The following is a 23823-nucleotide window of genomic DNA, read 5'->3' as shown; positions in this document are numbered from 1 at the left end:
ATAATTTAATCCTGAACCAAAGAGACTTTTAATCTGAAAGGCACACTTCCTGTTTTGGTCTCATGGATTCTGATCTGAATGAATGAATGAATGAATGAATGAATGAATGAATCTCTTTTTCCTGGTTCAGGTTCATCGTTCAGGACGCTGAATGAGGAGAGACAGACGTGTGTGTGTGTGTGTGTGTGTGTGTGTGTGTGTGTGTGTGTGTGTGTGTGTGTGTGTGTATAATCTCCATGTGTAGTAATCTAAAGTAAAATGCTCTTAGATTACAGAGCAGGTCTCACCAGATTAGTGACCTAGTTTTTACAATCTGTCTCACACGTGTGTGTGTGTGTGTGTGTGTGTGTGTGTGTGTGTGTGTGTGTGTGTGTGTGTGTGTGTGTGCGTGTGTGTGCTCGCTATGCACTTTATATTAGTTTTTATGCCAGTCATATTGTGTGTGTGTGTCTGTGTGTGTGTGTGTGTGTGTGTGTGTGTGTGTGTGTGTGTGTGTGTGTGTGTGCATGATAAGCTAACAGTTCCCATAGGAGCAGACTTCAATTCCCATAATCCCGATGAAGGAATGTGAGGAATGTTGACTGCTGCACATTCCTGAACACACACCTACTGTGTGTGTGTGTGTGTGTGTGTGTGTGTGTGTGTGTGTGTGTGTGTGTGTGTGTGTGTATAATAATGATAAAATAGTTTAGTAATACACTTTACGTTTTCTTTCTTTTAGTTGGTATTAACTATACAAATAAAACATTTAATTATTAGTGGAAACAAACATGAAATAGCCTCAATAATGCAGTATTTTATAAATATTAAGAGCAAAAGGCGTTGTGAGGAGGTGAAGAGCAGCGTCGCCCCCTGCTGGCCAACAGGATGAACACTAAAAGTCCTCAGTCACTTTAATACTTTAATACTTTAATACTTTAATACTTTAATATCACAGCTTTCATTGAAAAGAGCTTTTGCAGTTTTATTTTTTCTGTGGTTTGTTCACGTACTGATGCAAGATTTAAATATTATCCTGGGGATAAATACTTATCGAAGTAACAAAGCAACCAATAAAACAACCAACCCACAAACTAGGCAACCAACCAACCAAGTAACCAACAAAGCAAGCAACCAACTACATAAGACACTAGCAACCAACCAACAAAGCAAGGAAGCAACCAACCAACAAACTAAGCAACCAAACAAGTAACCAACAAAGCAACCAACCAATAAACTAAGCAACAAAGCAACCAACTAACAACAAAAGCAAGCAAGCAACCAACAAAGCAAGCAAGCAACCAACAAACTAAGCAACCAAGCAACCAACAAAGCAAGCAAGCAACCAATAAACTAAGCAACAAAGCAACCAACTAACAACAAAAGCAAACAAGCAACCAACAAACTAAGCAAGCAAACAACAAACTAAGCAACCAAGCAACCAACAAACTAAGCAACAAAGCAACCAACTAACAACAAAAGCAAGCAACCAACAAACTAAGCAACCAACAAAGCAAGCAAGCAACCAATAAACTAAGCAACAAAGCAACCAACTAACAACAAAAGCAAGCAAGCAACCAACAAACTAAGCAAGCAAACAAACTAAGCAACCAACAAAGCAAGCAAGCAACCAACAAACTAAGCAAGCAAGCAACCAACAAAGCAAGCAAGCAACCAATAAACTAAGCAACAAAGCAACCAACTAACAACAAAAGCAAACAAGCAACCAACAAACTAAGCAAGCAACCAACAAACTAAGCAGCCAAGCAACCAACAAACTAAGCAACAAAGCAACCAACTAACAACAAAAGCAACCAACAAACTAAGCAACCAAGCAACCAACAAAGCAAGCAAGCAACCAATAAACTAAGCAACAAAGCAACCAACTAACAACAAAAGCAAGCAAGCAACCAACAAACTAAGCAAACAAATAAACTAAGCAACCAACAAAGCAAGCAAGCAACCAACAAACTAAGCAACCAACAAAGCAAGCAAGCAACCAATAAACTAAGCAACAAAGCAACCAACAAACTAAGCAACAAAGCAACCAACTAACAACAAAAGCAAGCAAGCAACCAACAAACTAAGCAACCAAGCAACAAACCAATAAACTAAGCAACAAAGCAACCAACTAACAACAAAAGCAAGCAACCAACAAACTAAGCAACCAAGCAACCACCCAAGCAAGCAAGCAACCAACAAACTAGCAACAAAGCAACCAACTAACAACAAATGCAAGCAAGCAACCAACAAACTAAGCAAGCAAACAACAAACTAAGCAACCAAGCAACCAACAAAGCAACCAACAAACTAAGCAACCAAACAAGTAACCAACCAACCAACCAACCAACAAAGCAAACAAGCAAGCAAGTAACCAACCAACAAACTAAGCAACCAACCAACAAACTAAGCAACCAACCAACAAACTAAGCAACCAACCAACAAACTAAGCAACCAACCAACAAACTAAGCAACCAACCAACAAACTAAGCAACCAACCAACAAACTAAGCAACCAAACAACAAACTAAGCAACCAACCAACAAACTAAGCAACCAACCAACAAACTAAGCAACCAAACAACAAACTAAGCAACCAACCAACAAACTAAGCAACCAACCAACAAACTAAGCAACCAAACAACAAACTAAGCAAGCAAGCAACAAACAAAAACAAGCAACCAAACAACAAACTAAGCAACCAACCAACAAACTAAGCAACCAACCAACAAACTAAGCAACCAAACAACAAACTAAGCAACCAACCAACAAACTAAGCAACCAAACAACAAACTAAGCAAGCAAGCAACAAACAAAAACAAGCAACCAAACAACAAACTAAGCAACCAACCAACAAACTAAGCAACCAACCAACAAACTAAGCAACCAAACAACAAACTAAGCAACCAACCAACAAACTAAGCAACCAACCAACAAACTAAGCAACCAACCAACAAACTAAGCAACCAAACAACAAACTAAGCAACCAACCAACAAACTAAGCAACCAACCAACAAACTAAGCAACCAACCAACAAACTAAGCAACCAACCAACAAACTAAGCAACCAACCAACAAACTAAGCAACCAACCAACAAACTAAGCAACCAAACAACAAACTAAGCAAGCAAGCAACAAACTAAGCAACCAACCAACAAACTAAGCAACCAAACAACAAACTAAGCAACCAACCAACAAACAAAGCAACCAAACAACAAACTAAGCAACCAACCAACAAACTAAGCAACCAACCAACAAACTAAGCAACCAAACAACAAACTAAGCAACCAAACAACAAACTAAGCAAGCAAGCAACAAACAAAACAAGCAACCAAACAAGTAACCAACAAAGCAAGCAAGACTTTAAAAGTCATGTTTTCATTCTGACTTTAAGAGTTTTCATAGAGTACATTCATGTTTTCATTCTGACTTTAAGAGTTTTCATAGAGTACTTTCATGTTTTCATTCTGACTTTAAGAGTTTTCATAGAGTACTTTCATGTTTTTGTGTATCAGAAACACACGTTTGGAGTATTTCTATACCTGGAGGAGATATAAAGCTCTGAGTTGATCTCAGAAATAAAACTGATCTGAGGACTAAAACCTCTCGTCTTGGAGTGAATATTATGAATATTATGAATACTAGGATACTATGATATGAAGGTAATATGACAGAATGAACCGTCTCCACATAAGAAAAGGTAAAGTGTTGAGAACTGAAGCTGCAGCTTCACCTCCGTCCTCTAGGGGGAGACACACACCATCACATCCCATAATAACTTCAAGGTTTTACTAGAATGTCTGATGTTTCTGGATTAATACTCCAGTAAAAGTACAACATGCACCTCTGATGTAGTACAGTAAAAGTACAATATGTACTTCTGAGATGTAGTACAGTAAAAGTACAATATATACCTCTGAGATGTAGTACAGTAAAAGTACAACATGTACTTCTGAGATGTAGTACAGTTAAAGTACAACATGTACCTCTGATGTCGTACAGTAAAAGTACAATATGTACTTCTGAGATGTAGTACAGTAAAAGTACAACATGTACCTCTGAGATGTAATACAGTAAAAGTACAACATAACCTTTGATAGAAAAATAAATACACAAATAAAGTACAAGTACCTCAATTTGTAAACAATCCCCAAATGTTCTCTTGATAAAATAAACATTCTCACCTGAATCTGCAGGTGAAGCGATGGTGACGTCACCTCCTCCTCCTCCTCTTCCTCCTCCTCCTCATCCTCTTCCTCCTCTTCCTTATCACTGTTTGCCTCCTCCTCTTCATCCTTCTCCTCTTCCTCTCCTCCTCCAGACGTTGGTGCGATCTGATTGGTCGGCTCCAAGTGGGCGTGGCCGAAGGGCTCTGACGGACAGGACTCTTCCTCCATGGTGACGATGGAGACCCGGACCTCGTCTTCCTCGTCTTCCTCGTCTTCCTCGCCTCCTCCTCTTCCTCGGCAGAGTGAGGACGAGAGGAAAGGAAAGGAGATGATGGAGGAGGAGGAGCCCACCTTCATCACCTTCATCACCTCCTCTTCCTCTTCCTCCTCCTCTCTCCTTTCTGGACGCTCCATCTCTTGTTCGTCACGCAGAAAAGTTACAGAGACGCATCCTGAAAAAGATCAACACATTAATAATGGAAATAATAATATGAATAATAATAATGATAATAATAAAAATAGTATTAATAATAATACAAATAATATAATTAATAATAAAATAAATGATAATAATAATGATATTAATAATAATATTGATTATTACAGAAAATATCAGAACGTTGCAGAAGTATTGATTGATTGGTAAAATATTATATTATTATATCTGACACAGTTATCACAGTTATGGTGTATGTTATATTTTAACTCAAAGTACTGTAGTTTAACCTGAGAGAAACATAAAGTACACATGTATTTGAGTGCAGTACTCAGTACCTTCCTTCTGCAGTACTTCTGCTGTAAGTACTGCAGTATCTCAGTGTTTTGTATTATTAAAACATTATCAAACATTCCACATGTAATGAAGCAGCAGACTCACATTCATAAACAACACATGTTCTGCCCAGGAAGACTTTACACTTTAAACTCCTTACTTCTTCTTCTTCTTCTTCTTCTTCTTCTTCTTCTTCTTCTTCTTCTTTTATTTCTTCCTCGTCTCTTTTTTTAAATGTAGCTTCAACGTTTCCGCTCAAAAGTTTCTTTATGTTGAACTTCTTCAGATTTGTGTTTATTGTTTACATTTATTTTAAACTTTTCCTCATAATAAACTTTCCTCTTCTTCGCTCTGCACATGGAGCTTTGTTTGGCGCGCTTTGATGACGTCACACGCCTTGGTAAAGAGCGCGCCCCTCAAGATTCATTTAATGAATATTCTGTATTTATGTTTTATTATTATTTTAGTTCATTTTTAGAGGATAACTTCTATTATTTAAAAAAACTAATTAATAAATGTATTACTTTACTTAATTTTTAGAGGAGAAGCTTTTAAAACAGATCTAAACAAATCTCTTGTTTTATTATTATTATTATTATTATTATTATTATTATTATTATTATTGTTTATTTTTAGAGGATACCTTTTTAGAACCGGGAACATTCTTAAACGATTTTTAAAAAAAAAACACATTCATTTTGTGGTTATTTTTTGTGATGATTTTTTTCAAAACTGGTATTATTTTTAAACTATTTTTAATTGTAATCTAATTTAATAAAAAATAAAAAAATGTTTTCTCTTGGTTTCTTTTTCGAGAACTTTGTAAAACCGATATTATTTTTAAACGATAATTTTCATTAAATTAATTTATATGTTTAATAGTGTCTTTTTAGAGCTGAACTTTTAAATAAGGACAGGATATTAAATCATTCATATGCTATCACTCTTATTATTATAAACAGAAACAAAAATAATACTTTAGTCGTAAAACATGTAATAAAAGTATATAAAAATAACAGTTTAGTTACCAACAGTTAAACACAAATGAGAGTAAAAGTACCATAAAGTCAGTGGTGAAAGGTAACTAAGTACATTTACTCAAGTAAACCTAACCCTTACACTTTAATACAGTATTTTAATTTTTTCTTCTTATATTTTCTGTCAGGTTTAAATGTAGAGAAACTATGAAAATGTATTTGTAGAACTCAGATTGATTCACTGCAACATTACGGGAGAACTGTAGCAATTATCAATTATATATATATATATATATATATATATATATATATATATATATATATATATATATATATATATATATATACACACATATATACTATATATACACACATATATATTAATATATATATATAATCTATATTTAAAAACATATATTATATGTATAATCACACGCATATATATATATATATATATATATATATATATATATATATATATATATATAACATATATTTTATAAAACAAAATATGTATAATATATATATCATATTTAACAGGCAGCAGAAGAAGAAACAAAGCGTGTTGGAGGAATAATATTTTTTTAATTAGTAGATCATATATTTTTATACAAATATCAAATATTGACATCATACGTACATAAATACAGAAACATAAACATACAAATATCATTGGCACTTCTGTCTTCTCCCGCCGGTTTGAATCAGAGACGTTTAAAATGTCTCCTCATCTTTAAACGGCAGGATTCTGTGATTTACGGATCTATTGTCATTTAAAGAACATCATTTGTATTGTAATCAGGCCACATGTTCCTCCGCTTGGTCCGTTCAAGGTGAAGCTGCACGATCAAAAGTTAAGACACAACGTTGTTGTTGCAGAAAGGATGGAATCACTACTTTCCTTGAACAAAACCTCTAAACATTTTGATGCTTTATTCTTTTGAGAAAGCAAAATAACAGTCAATGGGTCAATGCTCCCCTGTGAGGACGGAAGGCACGTTGATCCGTTTATACACAAGAAGCATTTGGCAAAGCGAGAACGTCCTTCATCCTTTAAAAAGGGATCGTTGTGATGAGCTACTTCTCCATATTCATAAGGTTTTCACCCCTCTACCTTGCGGTCAGACAGCACTTCCTGCAAAGCAGAACTGAAGCCGTTATCCTCCTCCACCGGACTCCAAGGACAAAAACAGTGATTTAACCTCTCAGAACACAAGAGGTTCTCTGCCAGGCTAAATCCCTGTTTTTGTCAATGGAGTCTGGTGGTTTTAAAGAGAGCACGGTAGGAAGGTAAAGTGGTGACAATATTGAAAATAGCGGACTCTAAAATGCGTCCAAAGCAAAACATTGTTCTGTTCCTCTCCTGTAGAGAAACACCGACTATGGAGAAGTAGCTCATAGGGCCACACTGTCCCTTTAAGAGGACGTCATTAGTGCTTAAAATGGAACGCATCCTTCTACCACCTTGAGTTTTAACGCGTAGGAGACAAAGTCATCTCGATAGCGTCTGTGCTTCATATTGGGCTGTGGCCTCCAGCCGAACTGGAGGTTTTTGATTGTCCTTTCTTCCGACATGAATAGAAGTCTGTTCTTCATGTTTACCTCCAAGTAAAGAAGGAAAGAGTAGGAGCCGCTTAGACTTCGTGTTGGAACGCAGCCTCAGATTCCTCCTGTTATCTCCAGCCCGGCCTGGCGGACTTGCCCGAGTCCCTGGAGTGAGCCGACTTGTCGGAGAAGGCGCCGCTGTCGTTCCGCCGGTGGCCTTTAGGGGGAACCGGCGGGTCGTGGAGCGGCGACCGAGGAGGCGCCCTGATGCTCTGAGACCGCCTCAGCGAGGAGGAGGAGGAAGGTTTGAGGGTGGAGGAGGACGTGGAGGTGGAGGGGACTCTCAGCGAGCCGGTTCGGGTGAAAGGCGAGGTGGTGCTGGGAGGAGGAATGGAGGAGGTCTTGGGGGAGGGCTTAAGGGAGGGTTTAAGGGAGGAGCCAGGGTGGGGTGAAGGAGGAGGAGAGGCAGGAGAAGGAGTGAGGGTGTGGGTTCGTCTGAAAGAAGAAGAGGCAGTGCTTTGGGTGAAACCAGGAAGCGGCAAAGCCGAAGGGGTACCGGCTTTGTGGGCAGGAGTAACAGGAGCACTGACGCTGCCTCCGCCTCCTTGAGAGAGCGACCGCAGCGTGGAGCGACACATCTTCTCCTCCGGCGGCGGTTTGGGTTTAGCTAAAGGCTTCCGGACGGACGGCCTCCTCTGTGCGTCCTGGTTCTGCTCACGAGGACCTGGAACCTTCTGGCCTCTCGCATCCTTGGGGTCCGGCGGCTTCTGGACGCTGGAACGGCGGGACGACGGCGCGGTCGACGAACGCTCTCCTCGTCGGAGGGAGGTGCCGTCAAGGAGGTCGGAGGCGGTCAGACCGGTGGGTGCCGCGACGCCGGAGGAGCGCCGCTGGTGGCCGGGAGGCTTCTCGGGATGTTTGCCCAGAACCGGAGCGCCTCGGCTGGTCCTGGAGATGGGCACGACACGCCTCAGGTTCTGGTTCTCATGGTTCGTAAGGGTGCGGACATGCTTGATCTTGTTGGCGGCGGCGGATGCGGCAGCGGTTGCGGCAGCGGATGCGGCAGTGGCGGGTTTCGTCCCAGCGGGTTTCGTCTTCGAGGTAGGGAGGTTCTTGGTGGAAGACTTGGACGAATTTGCCGATCCTGCCTTTCCATTCGTGGAAGAAGCTGCCTCTGGGCGACAGGAAGCAGCTTTGTTTCTGCTCCGGTCGCCTGTTGATTGTTCCGTCCTCGCATCTCTCTTCTCATTGGTGGAGCCCTTTGCTTCTGCCCTTTGATTGGCTGTTCTTTTAGCCCCGTTGGCCGCCGCAGGCCTTGCTGGGCGCCACATGGGGGAGGAGGTGGGGTGCGACGGATCGTCGCGCCGGGCGACAGGCACCGGTTGGCTGCTGATGGGTTCAGGCGCTGGCTTCTCATTGGCCGGCTGAGGTTCTGAAGGCGTGCGATTGGCTGGGGCAGAGGAAGCTTGCCGTCTCCCTCCCCGATGGTCGTGCTCAGCTCGCGCAGGGGCGTCCTCGGCGTTCGCGAGCTCGCCGGCGGGCTCGCACACGCCCGTCACGCACCACACGACCGCCTGTTCCTCGCATCCCTCCTCTTCCTCTTTTCTTTCCACATTCCCAGTCTGGGAGTTACCCCGCACCAACTCGACCTCTTGGTCCTGGCGCCAATGCCGAGTGCCGTGAGGCCCTTTGCGGACCTCGTCGAACCCTTTCAGCTCAGGCACCAATGTGCATTTCTCAAAAAACACATTTCCACTAAAATCCTGCTCAGCTTTGTTCGCTCTGGCGAGTTCCCCGACGGCGAGTCGATCTTCGCCGTCGTTGTTGAGGTCGGACTGCCGGTTGGCATCGGAGGTAGTTGTGACTGTGATCCCGAGATCGGTAGTATTTTGAGCATCGATGCTGAGGTAAGTGGCGGTTGTGTGGTTTAGTGTGCTCGAAGCAGTCTTGGGAGGGGAGGACGGGGATCGCGGTGTAGCCTGTCCCGCTCGAGGCTGCTGGTTTTGGGGGACCATGAGTCCCGGACTTCTACGTTCGGGAGAGGCCGATAGAAAAGACGTCGGCGCCGACCCCAGGTGCGGGCTCAGTTCCCGGTCGACGCCGACAACCGGCGAACCGGACAAAGACTTCCTGGAGCGCCGCGAGCTACGTTGGCGTCCCAGAGAGTTGCTGAAGGGCGAGCCAGGGCCGAACTTTGGCGACAGGAGCTCCGCCAGCAGCCGGGTGTCGTCGTGCGGCAACACGGCGGCCGACATGTCCGCCTCGCTGTGGCAGCGCATCCCGAACGCCCCGTCGACCTAAAGGCAGAAACACACCCGTCACTCGTCGGCCGGTTGGCGTGTCTGTGAGCCTCTTGACCTCTTGACCTCTTACCTCCTGGCTGCCGGACCACGAGTGCCTCTTCTGCTCTTCCTGCTCCTGTAAACGCCGGTGGCGGGACGCCTCCTTCGCCTCCCGCTCCGCGTTCTCCTGCAGAGGAGAAGTTTTAATGTCATGTCAGCAGAATCTGTGAGATAAAATATTACCGACGACTACAGGCCACATTCACTGTACTTAAATACAAAGTACTTCAATGGAGTATTCACGTTTTATGCCACTTTCTACTTCTACTGTACTAATATGAGGTTTAGTCGAGTCATTTTATCGAGTAAAAATATGTTTAGATTATTTTGTATTTATGTAGTGAGGTACGTATGTGTGGATTCTGTGCTATTTGTGATTTACTGTAACGGAATATTTTTACTGTCTGGTATTTGTACTTTTACTGTAACTTAAGTATCTGAATACTTCCTCCAACACTTCCTTAGATAGATAGATAAAACATCAATATACTTTATCTGTAAGCTTGCACGTTGTTGTTTATGCTGTTGTTGTTTACGTTGTTGTTCTTTATGTAGTTGTTCTTTACTTTTTTGTTCACTATGTAGTTGTTCTTTACATTTTTGTCATTTACTCTGTTGTTCTTTACATTGTTGTTGTTTACGCTGTTGTTCTCTACGCTGTTCTCTACACTGTTGTTCTTCACACTGTTGTTCTTTACACTGTTGTTCTTCATGCTGTTGTTCTTTACGCTGTTGTTCTTTACGCTGTTGTTCTTCATGTTGTTGTTATTTACGCGGTTGTCTTTACGCTGTTGTTCTTCACACTGTTGTCTTCACGTTGTTGTTCTTTACGCTATTGTTCTTCACGCTGTTGTCTTTACGCTGTTGTTCTTCACGTTGTTGTTCTTTACGCTTTTGTTATTCACGTTGTTGTTCTTTACACTGTTATCTTTACGCTGTTGTTCTTCACGCTGTTGTCTTCACGTTGTTGTTCTTCACGCTGTTGTTCTTCACGCTGTTGTTCTTCACGCTGTTGTTCTTCACGCTGTTGTTCTTCATGTTGTTGTTCTTCACGCTGTTGTCTTCACGCTGTTGTTCTTCATGTTGTTGTTCTTTTCGCTGTTGTCTTTACGATGTTGTTCTTCACACTGTTGTCTTCACGCTGTTGTTCTTCATGTTGTTGTTCTTCACGCTGTTGTCTTCACGCTGTTGTTCTTCATGTTGTTGTTCTTTTCGCTGTTGTCTTTACGCTGTTGTTCTTCACGTTGTTGTCTTCACGCTGTTGTTCTTCATGTTGTTGTTCTTTACGCTGTTGTCTTTACGCTGTTGTTCTTCACGCTGTTGTCTTCACGCTGTTGTTCTTCATGTTGTTGTTCTTTACGCGGTTGTCTTTACGCTGTTGTTCTTCATGTTGTTGTTCTTTACGCTGTTGTTCTTCACGCTGTTGTCTTCACGCTGTTGTTCTTCACGTTGTTGTTCTTAACGCTGTTGTCTTTACGCTGTTGTTCTTCACGCTGTTGTTCTTCACGTTGTTGTTCTTTACACTGTTGTCTTTACGCTGTTGTTCTTTACACTGTTGTTTTTACGTTGTGTTCTTTATGTTCTTGTCTTTACGCTGTGTTCTTTACGCTGTTGTTCATTACGTTGTTGTTCATTACATTGTTCTTTATGTTTTTGTTCTTTACACTGTTGTCTTTACACTGTGATTCTTTACACTGTGGTTATTTACATTGTTGTAGTTGTTTGCACTGTAGTTGTTTACGCTGTTGTTGTTTACCTTGACCGCGGCGCTGAACCTGCAGCAGAAGGTGTTGAAGATGCTGAAGCAGTCGTCCAGCCTGAACGTCTCTCGGTCTTCACAGAAGAAGTCGATCAGCTCGCTGCCGTCCTTCTTCAGCTGCTGCCGGCTGCCGCGCAGCGCGCACAGCGACGCGGTGGCCGACTGGGACGAAAACAAACACACGGCGGGGCGTGAACACACAAGTACCGCGTGCAGAAGTACCACCTAACAGGGTCTCTGGGTTCTACCTGCAGGAAGCCGTCCAGCTGCTGCAGCAGCGCCGTGTCTCTCTTGACGTTCTCCTCGACTGAGCGCGTGCGAGACGTCTGCCACTGAAGCTCAGCGTCCAGCGTTTCCAAGGAGATCCTACGAAGAAAAAAAAAACATGAAGCTGATGGGGGGCTGATGGGAAATGTAGTCTTTAGTAGGTGAAAAAACAAGATGTCTGACTTGGAGGCAGGCTGCACGTGATTCAACTTCAGGGGGAACTCCAACAGCTTTGTGTCTTTCTTCTGGGCTTCCTGGAGGAGAGAAGAATGAGCACAATGAGAGAGGACTTCATCCACCACAGGAGGACCCTCATCACCCGAAACCTGAACCTGAACCCAGAAACACAGGCTTTAAAACGTTAACCGGCACCCAACATGTCTTTTTTGGTCCTCACAAAGAAAGAGATGTTGGTCTCTGTTTCCTGTCCACTACGGATGTAAATTAGCTTAAAGCTGTGCACCTTTCATGGGAAATAAATAAACACACACACACACACACACACGATACTGACCAGAGCGACAAAGTGCAGCAGGTTCATGCCCGGTTTGTTGGCTTTGGTGTCGGCCAGAGACAGAAGGGACGACAGCTTGAAACCCACAGCGTTTCCTGCATAACCTCCCTGCAACACACACAGTGTTCATGAAGCAGTGAGCACTATAGTGTACATGAAGCAGCACTATAGTGTACATGAAGCAGTGAGCACTATAGTGTACATGAAGCAGCACTATAGTGTACATGAAACAGTGAGCACTATAGTGTACATGAAGCAGCACTATAGTGTTCATGAAGCAGCACTATAGTGTTCATGAAGCAGTGTTTACTATAGTGTTCTTTAAAGCCGGTTCTCACCGCGTTGAGCAGGTTCCCCGCCTGCAGAACCAGGTGCAGAACCGCATGAAGCTCCTCACAGCTCATCAGCTCTGCAGGAGAAACAATTCAAAGAAAAGATTAAAGACGAGAAGAAACAAACTCCTTCACACGAGCAATCAGAAGACGGCTCATAGTCCTGGAGGTGTGAGCGCGTCGGTTCACACGGCTCAGAATAGCTGCTGTTAGTGTGAGAGGGTTTGATTAGTGCAGGTGTTAACGAGTCTCAGAGACACAACTGCAAACTCTGAACGTCTGGTGTTCTTTTCCCTCAATTTATATGAAAATAAAGCCCCAAAAACTCTTTAAAGGGTGAACCATGAAAGCTTGAAGTGAAACAGTCGGGTACCTTTGGTGGCGGCGTGCAGGATGCTAACGTGTTGCTTCATGACCTCACACGCTGTGGGGAACTCCTCCTTCAGCAGCATGGACTCTATCCGCACCGGGTAGCTGGGATCAATACATAGATCAATACATAGATCAATACATCAGTTATCCAACGGTTTATGTGCATTGAACTCATGAGGACGTGATAAGACATCTAAGAATAATACCCGAATAAGTGTTTTAAATAAAATACAAATCATGTAGAATATTCCACACACACACAATAAAAAATACAAATATTTTAAAATTACAATTAATTAAGAGAAAAAAAGAAGAAGAAAATACAATTACGTGAAGTTCCCCCACCCCACTAAATAAATAAATAAAAGTCATGTGAACCCTCAGCCCTTCACACACAAAACATTAAGAAACAAATACTGTAGAAACAAATAAATAAAACAATGTCTCCGACAATATTTAAAAAATATTTAAAAATGTTACTTTCTTTTTTTAAATATAAAAACATGTTTTTTTTTTTTTTTTAGAAATATTTAAAAATATTTAAAAATGTTTAAAAATATGTAATAAAACCCTCACGCTTTCACTCACCAACATTAAGAAATAAATGTACGTAAGAAAAAAGCTAAATTGTTTTTAAATTGAATAAAATTCATGTAAAATATTACACAGTAAAACGTATGTAGTTCAGTGAAGAAATGTGAGTTAAATTGCTACATAGCATTTATGTATCCACTTCAGCATCAACCTGATTGCCCACTGGAGGTCAAAGGTCAACGCCGAGCTCGGCCTCTCACCTGGGCAGCTGGACCAGCAGGTACACGAAGGAGTCGGCCAATGAGAGCTTAGCGATGTCGCCGCGGTACGACCTCAGCTTCTTCACCTTCAGGAGAGGAACAGGAAGAAGAGAAGGTCACTAACATGTATGTGTGTGTGTGTGTGTGTGTGTGTGTGTGTGTGTGTGTGTGTGTGTGTGTGTGTGTGTGTGTGTGTGTGTGTGTGTGTGTGTGTGTGTGTTACCTCCTCAGCCTCCGGCAGCATCTTCAGCAGCTCCCTCAGAGGCTCCGCCCCGTATGGCTCACTGTTGCCGTGGTGAATATCGTCTACTATCGTCTGATTGGGCCTGGAGGAGGAAGAGGAGGAGGAGGAGGAAGAGGAGGAGGAGGAGGAGGAGGAGGAGGAGGAGGAGGAGGAGGAGGAAGAGGAGGAGGAGGAGGATGAGAAGGAGGAAGAGGAGGAGGAAGAGGATTACTACGTTGTATTCTCAGTGATAATAACGAGCCAACGATGGTCAGATATTGTGATGATGGATTTTTCATTTCAAGTCATGAATGTTTTTGTTTTATATCTTTGTAAAATTATTATATTGTTTTTTTCTAAAGCAGCACGAGAGATGTGTGACCAGGAGTCACGTCATATTTACAGGTGTTATGTTTACACTACGTCACATTTACAGGTGTTATACGTACAGGTGTTATACATACAGGTGTTATACATACAGGTGTTATACGTACAGGTGTTATACATATAGGTGTTATACGTACAGGTGCTATATGTACAGGTGTTATACATACAGGTGTTATACGTACAGGTGTTATACATATAGGTGTTATACGTACAGGTGTTATACGTACAGGTGTTATACATACAGGTGTTATACATACAGGTGTTATACGTACAGGTGTTATACATACAGGTGTTATACATACAGGTGTTATACATATAGGTGTTATACGTACAGGTGCTATATGTACAGGTGTTATACATATAGGTGTTATACATACAGGTGTTATACGTACAGGTGTTATATGTACAGGTGTAATACATATAGGTGTTATACGTACAGGTGTTATATGTACAGGTGCTATATGTACAGGTGTTATACATATAGGTGTTATACGTACAGGTGTTATACGTACAGGTGTTATATGTACAGGTGTTATACATACAGGTGTAATACATATAGGTGTTATACGTACAGGTGTTATACGTACAGGTGCTATATGTACAGGTGTTATACATATAGGTGTTATACATACAGGTGTTATACGTACAGGTGTTATATGTACAGGTGTTATATGTACAGGTGTTATACATACAGGTGTAATACATATAGGTGTTATACGTACAGGTGTTATACGTACAGATGTTATACATACAGGTGTTATATGTACAGGTGTTATACGTACAGGTGTTATATGTACAGGTGTTATACATACAGGTGTTATACATATAGGTGTTATATGTACAGGTGTTATACATACGGGTGTTATACGTACAGGTGTTATACATACAGGTGTTATACATACAGGTGTTATACATAAAGGTGTTATACATACAGGTGTTATACATACAGGTGTTATATGTACAGGTGTTATACATACAGGTGTTATATGTACAGGCGTTATACATACAGGTGTTATATTTGCAGGTGTTATACATACAGGTGTTATATTTACAGCTGTTATATTTACAGGTGTTATATGTACAGGTGTTATACATACAGGTGTAATACATATAGGTGTTATACGTACAGGTGTTATACGTACAGGTGTTATACATACAGGTGTTATATGTACAGGTGTTATACGTACAGGTGTTATACATACAGGTGTTATACATATAGGTGTTATATTTACAGGTGTTATACATACAGGTGTTATATGTACAGCTGTTATATTTACAGGTGTTATACATATAGGTGTTATATGTACAGGTGTTATATTTACAGGTGTTATACATATAGGTGTTATATGTACAGGTGTTATATTTACAGGTGTTATACATACAGGTGTTATATGTACAGCTGTTATATTTACAGGTGTTATACATATAGGTGTTATATGTACAGCTGTTATATTTACAGGTGTTATACATATAGGTGTTATATGTACAGGTGTTATATTTACAGGTGTTATACATACAGGTGTTATATTTACAGGTGTTATATTTACAGGTGTTATACATACAGGTGTTATATTTACAGGTGTTATATTTACAGGTGTTATACATATAGGTGTTATATGTACAGGTGTTATATTTACAGGTGTTATACATACAGGTGTTATATTTACAGGTGTTATATTTACAGGTGTTATACATATAGGTGTTATATGTACAGGTGTTATATTTACAGGTGCTCTATGACCCACAGCCTCCCTCATGCCTGTATGTCTGTGTGTGTTTGGAAAGCAACACATTCAGGACACATTGTGACTTCCTCCATGTTACTGAACCTCTGACTTTAAACATGGGAAATAACTCTGTAGCACTTTCTAATAACTACACACTATTTAGCATTAGTGAAGCATGAGTAAAACATTATATGTATAAATAAATGCATGAATAAATGACTTTACTGATTTACTATCACTTTATAAATGATCTTATCATCTATATGTCCTTTATACTTCATTTACAAATGAGGAATCCATCATTTATAAAGTATGAAAACCCAATCATGAAACGCATAATAGTCAAGCTTATTAATCAAGAATAAAACATGTATAACTGTGTTAATGAATTGCATACTAATGAGTTACTAATGAGTGTTCATGTTGGAACAATGCTTTATAAATGATTTAAGTGTTTATTCATGCTTCACTAATGCTGTGTGTAGTTATTATAAAGTGCTACCAAGAAATCAAAGACATTAAGTGTTGTATTGTTACACACACTGGAGGCAGTTTGTTTTGTGTCTCTTTGTGGTAATTATGTGTCTCTGTGAATCTTTGCTTAGTTGTTGTTAGTAGTTGTTTTGTGTCTCTTTGTAGTTGTTTTATGTCTCTTTGTGGTTGTTTTGTTTCTCTTTGTAGTTGTTTTGTTATTCTTTGCAGTTGTGTCTCATTGTAGTGGTTTTGTGTCTCATTGTAGTGGTTTTGTGTCTCATTGTAGTGGTTTTGTGTCTCTTTGTAGTTGTTTTATGTCTCTTTGTAGTTGTTTTGTGTCTCTTTGTAGTTGTTTTGTTATTCTTTGCAGTTGTGTCTCATTGTAGTGGTTTTGTGTCTCATTGTAGTGGTTTTGTGTCTATGTAGTTGTTTTGTGTCTCTTTGTAGTTGTTTTGTGTAGTTTTGTAGTGGTTTTGTTTCTCTTTGTGTTAATCTTGTTTCTCTCCTAGTCGTTTTCTCTTGTTGACGTTTTGCTTCTCTTTGTATTTTCCCTTTTTAAATATATATATCTATATCTTTCTATTATTATGGCAATATATAATATTATAACATTTTAAAATTTTTCCCAGGTTCAACCCAAAGGCGTCAGAGGGACGTCCTCTCATGTGACTTGGAAACAGTTGCATGTTAATGAAATCCCTCATAACATGCCGGCATCACCACACCTGTTTACCCACAACACCCTGCGATGAGGGCTAACACACACACACATACACACACACACTCACACAGGAGACATTCAGGTGACTCACGTCTACAGAGATCTGCTGTCGTCGGTTTTCATCCATGTAATCCGACTTTAAGGCAGAAATTGTCTCTTTATTTAAAACACAGCTTCAGAGTTTGAGCTCCTTGTACTGAACTTGAGAATTTACATTATTTTGCTACATTAAATGTTTACTAAATATTGTACTTTTACTACATTTATCCGACACCGTCCGAAGGTGAACATTTTCCATAAAAACACAGGTTTATGAAATAAAACACAAAAAGAGGTTCACAACCTGTTTGAGTTTCGACCCCAATTACTAAAAAATATCATCTGTTTGCGTCTCCTTTTCACGTTTCGATATCTGACTTCCTCTAAACTCCTCACATGGGTTCATAAGAGTAACAGTTTGAGTCTCAAAGAGGTAAAATTATTCCCCATTTATCAAAAACAGTTTTTTTAAAGCGTGGTATTGGTACTTCTACTGAAGTAAAGGACTACTACTACAGTACATGTACTTGTACACCACTGGTTTGGTTTCTCTTCGGGGGTTTATCGATGTTAGACCTCATTTAGCTTCAGGTGAGAGATTTACCTCCTGAACTGCTTGAGGAAAATCCCGATGTTCATCCCTCGTTTAGAGTCGAGAATGGAGACCTGGAGAGAGAGAGAGGGGGAGAAGAGGAGAACGGGTAAGGTTTGAGGTCAGAGCCCAGGTGGAAACTGTACACACACACACACACACACCTCCTCTTTGGCCTCTCTGAACGAGCTCCTGGTCCCGCCCCTTGTGGGCGTGGCCTTGGCGTTTTGACCAAACAGCTCCTCGATGGTCTGGACGTCGATGTGGAACTGCTGCTGCACACGACCCTGAGTCCACAGGTTGCTCCGCCCCTTCACCTGCGGCACGCACACACACACACACACACACACACACACACACACACACACACACACACACACACACACACAAACATATATATAACATACATATATACAATACAGCTGTGTGCAGAAGGCCCCACAGACCCTAAAGATGTAAAACAGGTGATTAGTCACCGTCCACCAATCACTCCGATCTGCCCTTGAGCAAGGCAGCGTTAAATGTTCTGTTCTTTAAATGGAGTTTGGTGAAGGATGCAACATTTTGTCCACAAATAAATAAATAAATATAAATAAATATATATATTATATATATATATATATATATATACATATATATAAATGAATAAAAAATGTTTTTTTAATTATTTGTATTTATTTATATATATAAATAAAATATATATATATATATATATAAATATATATATAAATAAAATATATATATATATAAATAAAATAAATATATATATGTAAACACGACGCTTTAATAATATAATAATCATGTGACCTCACCTGATCCTCTGGTATCGTTTTCCAAAAGAAACTCCTCACCCTCTTCTTCTTCGTCACACCTCCTACAGGGTCTCCTAGCATCAGAGGAGGGGGTGGGGGAGGAGGAGGAGGAGGAGGAGGAGGAGGAGGTGGAGGTGGAGGAGGAGGTGGAGGAGGAGCAGCAGGAGGAAGAGCAGGAGGACCCGGCGTTGCTGGAGGGCGAGCAGGAGCATCTTCCCGCTCGCCCTCCAGCTGGAGGAAGAAGGCCTCCCTCTCATTGGCCGGGGAGCCGCTGCCCATCACGAGCATCCGGTGCTCTGGCGGGCGGGCGGGTCACCTCGGCGAGGGGTTACCATGGCGACCATGGTGAAGGCGGGTCATCGCTTTAGGAACATCGGAAAGGGGTCGAATGTCAGGAGACGAGAACGCTGGAGAGGAAACAAAGTGAGCGGAACTTTGAGTACTTAAAGGGACAGAACGTCTGCACGTTAAATACAAAGCAGTTAGTTAGCTTAGCTTAGCATAGAGACTGGAAACAGATGGAAACTGCTAGCCCATAAAATGTAGATTTCATGTCATTTTTTGGTTTGTGAAAAAAAAATTGAAAATATTGACCAAAATTAACCAGAGCCTTCACAGTTAGTTTAGTCTACATTATTACTAATATATAAACAGTAGTAACATTAATACTAATGTATAAACAGTATTAACGTTATTTCTAATGTATAAACAGCAGTGGTGGGCCGTCAGGGCCTGCTAAGCAGAATCACAAAGTTATAGCTATTTTATAATTTAATTATTTTTCTCAAATGCACTACACGTATTATCATTATTTTTCCATATCAGCTCATTTTCTCATTGCACAGCTCCTGTCTTCCTCTGTTGCTCTGCTTCAGTCTGCAGCGCTGCTTCCAGTGCAACTGGTTTAGAGTTTTATCCAATCAGATGTTTTCCTCCGGTGTCTCTATTTCAGCAAAGCAGTTTAAGGCCTTAGCAGATTAAAGTACACTGAGACAACAAATCAGATCTTTAGTTTGACAAGCTGGCTGTATCCTTTGAGAGAATGGCGTGGACGTATATGATTGGTCGGTGGCCCAGCGTGACCATTTACATGCGCTGTGATTGGTCAGTGGGGCACGAAGCTTCTAGAAACTTCTAGCTGCTACCTAGAACCTAGGTATATATAAAAGGTATGAGCATTATTACTAATATATCAACAGTATTTACGTTATTACTAAAACATTTACATTATTACTAATATATTAACATTATTAACATTATCACTAATATAATTGTTATTACCAATACATAAATATAAATTAATTACATTAATTTGTGTAGCTGGAACCGTGAAACATTTTTACATAAAAAAATGACTCAAAGATTTAAAATAGATAAATGTAATGAAGTAATACGATATCGTGGAGTAGAAGTATAAAGACTCAAGTAAAGTACACATTTGAGGGACTTGTACTTAAGCACAGTTCTGGAGTAAATGTATTCTTTATTCCCGCTGCTTCAAAAACAAACACACAAAACTAAAATCAAATTAAAGTAAATATTTGGAGCTTTTGACTTCATATTTCGTGCAGAAAGCGGATAATTTATCAAAATATAAATATGATAATTCAGTTCAATGTACATCGAGAGATAGATGACTCGGAAAAATCCAGCCGTCACGGAGGTTTATTATTTATTCTCACGAGTCTCGTAATTTAAACCAACGACACGGTAAACATTCACCTCCGTGTCACGCAGGTTTTGTTTGGCGTCGCGTGTTTTCTTCGCCTGAAACCGGCCGTGTTGGTTTTCTGTGATCAAACACACGTTTATCTTTTTATTCTATTATTATGTAGTAAGAATGAAGTGTATTTGTACATCACTTCTCATACAAATAAAGTTCAATAAAGAGCTTTACAAAGAAAAAAACTACAGTAAAACAAGAGGGAAAATGAAGAGAAGAGTCAGAAGTGATGTTCATACGTAAAACAAAAAAAGATAAAATACAAATAAATTACTTTATGGAGCGCGTTAATCTGAGTAAAAAGGCTTAAATACAGAATGCAACCGTTTTAATTAAAACAAAACAGTCTTCATCTATTCAGAGAAGAAGATTACTTTAGTTTGACTTCTTTTAAAACCTCAGTATTTGTGTATTTGGATTAATTGTGGTCATCAACACTGTTGTTGGGTCTCAAACTTTATTTTCAAGAAATAGTGATCACAATGTCGGTTGGTTGGAAAAAGCTCAACAACTATTGGATGGATTGACATGAAATTTGGTACGGAGGTTCATGTTCCCCAGAGGATGAATCCTACCGACTTCGGTGACCCTCTGACTTTTGTCTCTAGCGCCACCACGAGTCAAGATGTTGAGTGAAATACCTCAACAACTACTGGAATGAAATGTGGTTTGTCATTCATGTTCCCCAGACTTACTTTAAACCTCTGATTTCCCCTCTAGAACCACCACAAGGTCAACTTGAACTAACAACCCTCCCATCATCGATGTGGCAGGACGGCCAGGGCAGCGGCCATTTTGTTATTGCTGAATATTCACAATAATAAGAACAACTTCAGTTACGTTCCTGCTGCTCGGCTCACTGCACTGTGGAGGAAGACACTCGGACCAGGAAGTCCATTTATGGCTCACATTGCGTTTGGACTACATTCCTGCACTGTTAAATTATTTAACACACACACACACACACACACACACACACACACACACACACACACACACACACACACACACACACACACACACACGCACGCACGCACATACACAAAATATCCGGAGTCCCCCGCGTGAAGCTCTGGATACATGTCGACAAAGATGTACACATCCTGCTGATGAATTAAAAATGACGGTGTGTGTGTGTGTGTGTGTGTGTGTGTGTGTGTGTGTGTGTGTGTGTGTGTGTGTGTGTGAGAGAGAGAGGGTTACATAACTTAATCTCATATCTCAGTTTGGACGCATTCCATCAAACTTCCAACCGAATCATGCTAATAATCCACCAAAACTCCATTTAAAAGAGAGTGAAATGAAGCTGCCTTGCTCATGGGCACAATCAGAGTGATTCGTTGTACATGACTCAACACTTATTTTAAATTTCTTGGGTCTGCTGAGAAATTCGGCACACGTTTTGATCCAGAAACCTGCTTTATTAGTTTCTATTTCTACAACGCTTTTTCTGTTAATTACTACTAGTACTAGTACTAGTAGTACTATTACTACTATACGTCAGTACTGTGGCTATTACTATTACTATCTACTACCAAAACTATTTGTAGTATTCCGCTGCTTCTACCATTGTTCCAGTAATAGTACTTCTAATTCTACTAGAAAACACTATTATGTGTTGTACTACTATTACTTCTACCTCCTGTCATTCATGCTCCTGTTATCGCTACTCCTTCTACTATTACAACTGCTACTAGTATTACTACTAGTACAGCAGTCACAGGGGTTGGTTCTTTCTGCTCGTAGTAAATGTGGCTTATACAAGCTATTTACTGCAGTAGAATTTTAAATTCAGGACTTTTACTTGCAGTGATGTACTTGTACATGTTGATACTTGTATTTGTACTTGAGTAAAGGATCAGAGTACTTCTCCACCACGGTGTATTCACGTTAAACCGTTAGTTGTACTGTGAGTTTTCACATCAGCTCCAGATGCTCTTGTCACGACTCAGCCGACACCTTCGGGTGTCTCAGTTTCAGATGCATGCTGGGAAATGTGCAGTGACAGTGATCCAGGGAACGGAGCTCTCTTTGTCGGTTTAGCTTTTCTGAGCCGACCCAGTTCTGAAGCTCCAAACAAACAGATCCTCTCTGCTCACTTACTGACCTGAATACTGAGACCAGAGAGGTTGTCCTCAGACGATTCCTAGAAGGAAACGACTGGTCTCAAACGACTCAAACGACTCCTCTCAAACAACTCAAACGACTCCTCTCTAACGACTCTAACGACTCAAATGACTCCTCTCAAGCGACTCAAACGACTTCTCTCTAACGACTTAAACGACTCCTCTCAAACGACTCAAACGACTTCTCTTAAACGACTTCTCAAATGACTCAAATGACTCAAACGACTCCTCTCTAACGACTCAAACGACTCAAACGACTCAAACGACTCCTCTCAAGCGACTCAAACGACTTCTCTCTAACGACTTAAACGACTCCTCTCAAACGACTCAAACGACTTCTCTTAAACGACTTCTCAAATGACTCAAATGACTTAAACGACTCCTCTCAAACGACTTCTCAAATGACTCAAATGACTTAAACGACTCCTCTCAAACGACTTCTCAAATGACTCAAACGACTTAAACGACTCCTCTTAAACGACTTCTCTCAAATTACTCAAATGACTCCTCTCAAACGACTTAAACGACTCCTCTCAAACGACTTCTCAAATGACTCAAATGACTTAAACGACTCCTCTCAAACGACTTCTCAAATGACTCAAACGACTTAAACGACTCCTCTCAAACGACTTCTCAAATGACTCAAACGACTTAAACGACTCCTCTCAAACGACTTCTCAAATGACTCAAATGACTTAAACGACTCCTCTCAAACGACTTCTCAAATGACTCAAACGACTTAAACGACTCCTCTCAAACGACTTCTCAAATGACTCAAATGACTTAAACGACTCCTCTCAAACAACTTCTCAAATGACTCAAATGACTTAAACGACTCCTCTCAAACGACTTAAACGACTCCTCTCAAACGACTTCTCAAATGACTCAAATGACTCAAACGACTCCTCTCAAACGACTTCTCAAATGACTCAAATGACTTAAACGACTCCTCTCAAACGACTTAAACGACTCCTCTCAAACAACTTCTCAAATGACTCAAATGACTTAAACGACTCCTCTCAAACGACTCAAACCACTCTGACAAACTGCTCACCAGAGTTTAGCGTGTAGAGTTCAGTGTCCCTCTTATGACGGAACATTATGTTAAATAAACACAGAGCTTGTGGAACAGGATTACAAACTAACACCATGAAAGCAGTAATTATTATAATTAGACGCT

At 40.5% G+C, this 23823-nt stretch overlaps 1 protein-coding gene across 1 annotated transcript; it reads right to left on the bottom strand.

Annotated features, from left to right (window-relative positions):
- Positions 1 to 6509: 6509 nt before the first annotated feature.
- Positions 6510 to 19082, bottom strand: LOC306734504 (uncharacterized protein; the record flags this gene model as incomplete). Its single annotated transcript, XM_079215861.1, has 13 exons — positions 6510 to 9736; positions 9813 to 9908; positions 11538 to 11702; positions 11789 to 11906; positions 11991 to 12061; positions 12322 to 12429; positions 12660 to 12730; positions 13027 to 13127; positions 13820 to 13905; positions 14043 to 14145; positions 17995 to 18056; positions 18147 to 18299; positions 18795 to 19082. 13 exons carry the CDS (start codon positions 19080 to 19082, stop codon positions 7568 to 7570), a joined length of 3591 nt encoding a protein of 1196 aa, XP_079071987.1. The 3' UTR covers positions 6510 to 7567.
- Positions 19083 to 23823: the final 4741 nt, after the last annotated feature.

Source organism: Taurulus bubalis (assembly GCF_910589615.1).
Source record: "Taurulus bubalis genome assembly, chromosome: 3".
In the NCBI taxonomy this organism is placed as follows: domain Eukaryota; kingdom Metazoa; phylum Chordata; class Actinopteri; order Perciformes; family Cottidae; genus Taurulus; species Taurulus bubalis.
Note: the sequence above shows the minus strand (reverse complement) of the source record. Positions and strands in the feature narration are given on the sequence as shown.